The sequence below is a fragment of the Miscanthus floridulus genome, chromosome 1, assembly GCF_019320115.1.
Source record: "Miscanthus floridulus cultivar M001 chromosome 1, ASM1932011v1, whole genome shotgun sequence".
In the NCBI taxonomy this organism is placed as follows: Eukaryota; Viridiplantae; Streptophyta; class Magnoliopsida; order Poales; family Poaceae; genus Miscanthus; species Miscanthus floridulus.
Genome location: NC_089580.1, coordinates 47324578 through 47328047, shown reverse-complemented (window position 1 = coordinate 47328047; position 3470 = coordinate 47324578). Strand labels below are relative to the sequence as shown.

The window sequence follows — 3470 nt, the reverse complement described above, 5'->3', positions numbered from 1 at the left end:
TCTAATGCCTTTCGCATTTTAAGTTGTATTTTTTTAGAAACGCCTATTCACCTCCCCTCTAGGCAACATCCTCAGCCCTTTTAGTACACCCCTTGCGTATCCCACTCGATATCGTCACATTGTAGCTACAATCACCAGACTTGACATTGCTCATGCAGTTCATATTTTGAGTCATTTTGTAAGTTCTCATACTTTTATACATTATGGACATTTAGTGAAGTTATTATACTGCATATAACTACACCCACAGAAGTAAAAAATTTAGTCAACACCTAGTAGCAAATGAAAAGCATGAATTCACATGAAAGCAGATAATGTGCCGCTAGCCGGGAGCGGGATCCAGGATCGAAGAGGGCGAGACACCAGGAGCATAGGCAAGAGCTGGGCAGTGGCGGTGACAAAGTTGGGCGAGCGGTTTGGTGGGCGCGGGACTTGCGGCGGAGTTGGGAAGCTAGAGACTCAGAAGGATGAAGAGGTAGGGTTTGGAGAGGGCAGTATTTGGGCATTTTGCCACGGTCAGGCCTTTTTTCCTTTTCAGAGCACGCCAGGGGCACGGCCTATACCGGCTAAAGGTTCGTCCTCCCTAGGGACCTATCCCGACCAATTGTTTGACTGTATAGGTAAATATTTATACCTACCGATAGTTCATCGTAAAAAGTATATTTACCAACACTTGATCCATGGGCTAGTTATACCGACCGATAGTTCAACGGTATTAGTATATTTATAACGACACAAATGTGACACTATATTAGTGTTGTGGTTTAGTTCCATCTTAAGTTTTAAAGGGGGCTGTTAAGTGTATGAAGAGCCATCTACTATAGGCCCATATGGTCCATGAGGCTTTCTATATATGGTTATCTTCACTAATGGAGTGATTATTCTCTCTCAAATCTCCAGGTTAGTAACAATAATATCGGCATGGGCTTCATGGCTTTACAAAAGAGGTTTTCCTTTAGTAAGGAAACACCAGTATATTATTTGATGTAGGATATATGGAAATAGCAATTGTTGCAGCGACAACCAGGTGGGGGAAAAACAATGAACATCTCGAGAGCCCTTCTCTATTAAAAAGGAAATACAGCACCAAATAAATCAGTTGACAAAATCATAGTATATGAGGAAAAGAGATAACAAATGACAAAACAATGCAAAAATGACTAAACTTCACACGATATTCGTCTCACCTAAAAACCACGTCTTAATTGGTGTCATTAGAACTATGAAGCTTTAGAAAAGGGTCGGTTGACAAATCATGTACTTGCTTGGCAAGTAGAAAGCCATCTGAACCGGTCAATATGTAATTTTCAGGGGATACAAAAGCGACCCGTGCACCACTCCAAGCTCTCTTTTTTTTGTGGAGTAGCCTATGTTGTCTTGCAATCCACGTGTTGGCAACGTCTCCAACTCCTGACTCGAGCATCAATGACTCCACAACATACTTGCATTTGACAAAAAGAACCTGACAAAGTCAACATGTGATTTGCTTCCTTGATAGTTTCTCAACACAATTTTTTTGAGACGGATGTCAAGGGTGCCTATAAGTTCCGGGTTTGTTTGATACCACGTATTTTCCACACAATCACTTGTTGCCTGAGATGCGAGGTGAACAGAGAAATGGTGTCAATGATGGTCAACTTAGCTTGAAAACAATCAAACATGCAGATGCATTATTCAGTACTTCGACACAAGGATTCACCTTGATGTATAACTTCTCCAAGTGGGGAAAGCACTTCAATAAGTTAATAACCACATCCAAACAAAGTTTCACGTCAGATAAAGATAGAACCTTCACACTTTCTACTACATTCATCATGCTAACAACAGCCGATCCCTGAGTTAATAAACATAGAATTAGCACATCATGATCAAGCGAAAGGGACTCGGATCCCACTCATGAAGGCTGGTGAAAGTGAGAATGACAACGCGTGTACCTGAAAAACTGTATCGCTGAACTGAATTCTAGGACGGTTGTCAAACAGTTTCCCCAAAGTAGCCAATCTTGGCGCAGAGATCACCCAGATGTCCATCCATATTCTTCCGGAATATAGTAGTCCTTCCAGACACGGGGCATCCTCGATGACAAGCTGTTGTAAGCTGAGACTTCTGTAACTACAACCCACGCTAATGCTTCTGAGGCTAGGGGACACGATTTGTAGTCGAGGGAAGCCATAGTTGTCAAATAGCGCCAAGCTCTGAAGAACAGGGCAGCCGGCGAGCAAGGCGTGCAGAGAGTTCCCCGAGATGCAGACATCGCAGAGGGTTAGGCTCTCCAGAACCGGCAAGAGCAGCGCGCCGCCATGGTCCCCGTCCGGGAGAGTGCAGCCACCGAAGCGAGCGACGCGGAGCGTCGACGAGAAGCGGTGTAGTGATGGCGGCAGCAGAAGTCGAGGATAGGGCTGGAACTCGAGCTCCCGGAGGTCGTCGAGGGAGGGTGACCGGAGCCAGCCGTCCAGTGTCGTTTCGGAGTACTCGTCGTCGTAGCTGAGGTAGCACTCCGGCATGGAGAAGCGGCGGCCGGGGCCCGGGTGTGCCGCGAGGATGCGGGACACCTCGCCGACAGGGATGCCGCACGCGCGGCCAACTGGCGAGAGGTTGAGAGGTGCGGCGCGCCATAGGTGGCGCCAGCGGGAGGAGAGCACCTGCGTGCGAGCGCCTTCTTTGGTGGGGAGAAAGGAGACGATGTCGACGAGGACGTCATCGGGGAGGCTGCTGATACGGTCCCGGAGGCGCTCCTCTTGCAGCCGCCTCTTCTTGGGTCTCGTGACCACCCCCATGGCGGCGCGCGCTGCGATGGGGATCGGCAGTTCGCGGCGTCGTCCGCTGCGACTGCGATGGTCACCAACACCCAGGCGGGCCAGACATATATCTGAGCATGTTTCTGGCCCATTCCGTTTTTTGGGCCCACTGTAAAACCTGCTTATTTCTGTCACTAAAGCCCATTCAACAAAGTAAAAAAAAATAAAGGAGATTTTATTTGTCTCCTGCGCAAATAAAAATACAATCAGGTCATTCGAAACAGTGAAATTTTACTGTCGGGAAAATTTGCTACAGCAGCAATCCAAATCAGGCGCTTTGTCGTGATCGTGTAAGAAGAAAGATCAACCTAACCATTCTTTCACAAAAGGCTTCTAAATGTGCATTACAGAGTCAGGAGTCATTGGACTGACGAATGATGATCCAAACCTGATCACCACTCCTCGGCATGCCTGCCAGCACATTCCCCGTGCTGTAGGTTTTCGATGATTTCAACCACTACACTACACAACAAAAGAGAAAAAGTACACGATAACCCGGTGGGAGTGTTTGGATACACTAAACTTGTCCCTGACCAGTCACATCGGATGTTTACATGCCTATCAGACTAAATATAAGCTAATTATAAAACTAATTGTATAAGTTGTAGCTAATTCGTGAGACGAATCTAATAAGCCTAATTAATTCATAATTAGTACATGTTTCCTGTAACA

General features: G+C 46.4%; 1 protein-coding gene across 1 annotated transcript; it reads right to left on the bottom strand.

Annotated features, from left to right (window-relative positions):
• Positions 1-1193: 1193 nt before the first annotated feature.
• LOC136482760 (putative F-box/FBD/LRR-repeat protein At5g22670) lies at positions 1194-2793 on the bottom strand. Its single transcript, XM_066479969.1, has 3 exons — positions 1935-2793; positions 1700-1834; positions 1194-1593 (listed from the first exon to the last, which is right to left on the bottom strand). Exons 1-3 carry the CDS (start codon positions 2775-2777, stop codon positions 1423-1425), a joined length of 1149 nt encoding a protein of 382 aa, XP_066336066.1. The 5' UTR covers positions 2778-2793; the 3' UTR covers positions 1194-1422.
• Positions 2794-3470: the final 677 nt, after the last annotated feature.

What these genes read in the sequence shown, in the direction of transcription:
- LOC136482760 (XM_066479969.1), bottom strand. Translation starts at nt 2,777, where the DNA reads ATGGGGGTGGTCACGAGACCCAAGAAGAGGCGGCTGCAAGAGGAGCGC. An exon ending in TCAGCGATACAGTTTTTCAG is followed by an intron (nt 1,835 to 1,934) that starts GTACACGCGTTG and finishes TTATTAACTCAG; the next exon opens with GGATCGGCTGTTGTTAGCAT. An exon ending in TGGAGAAGTTATACATCAAG is followed by an intron (nt 1,594 to 1,699) that starts GTGAATCCTTGT and finishes CTCGCATCTCAG; the next exon opens with GCAACAAGTGATTGTGTGGA.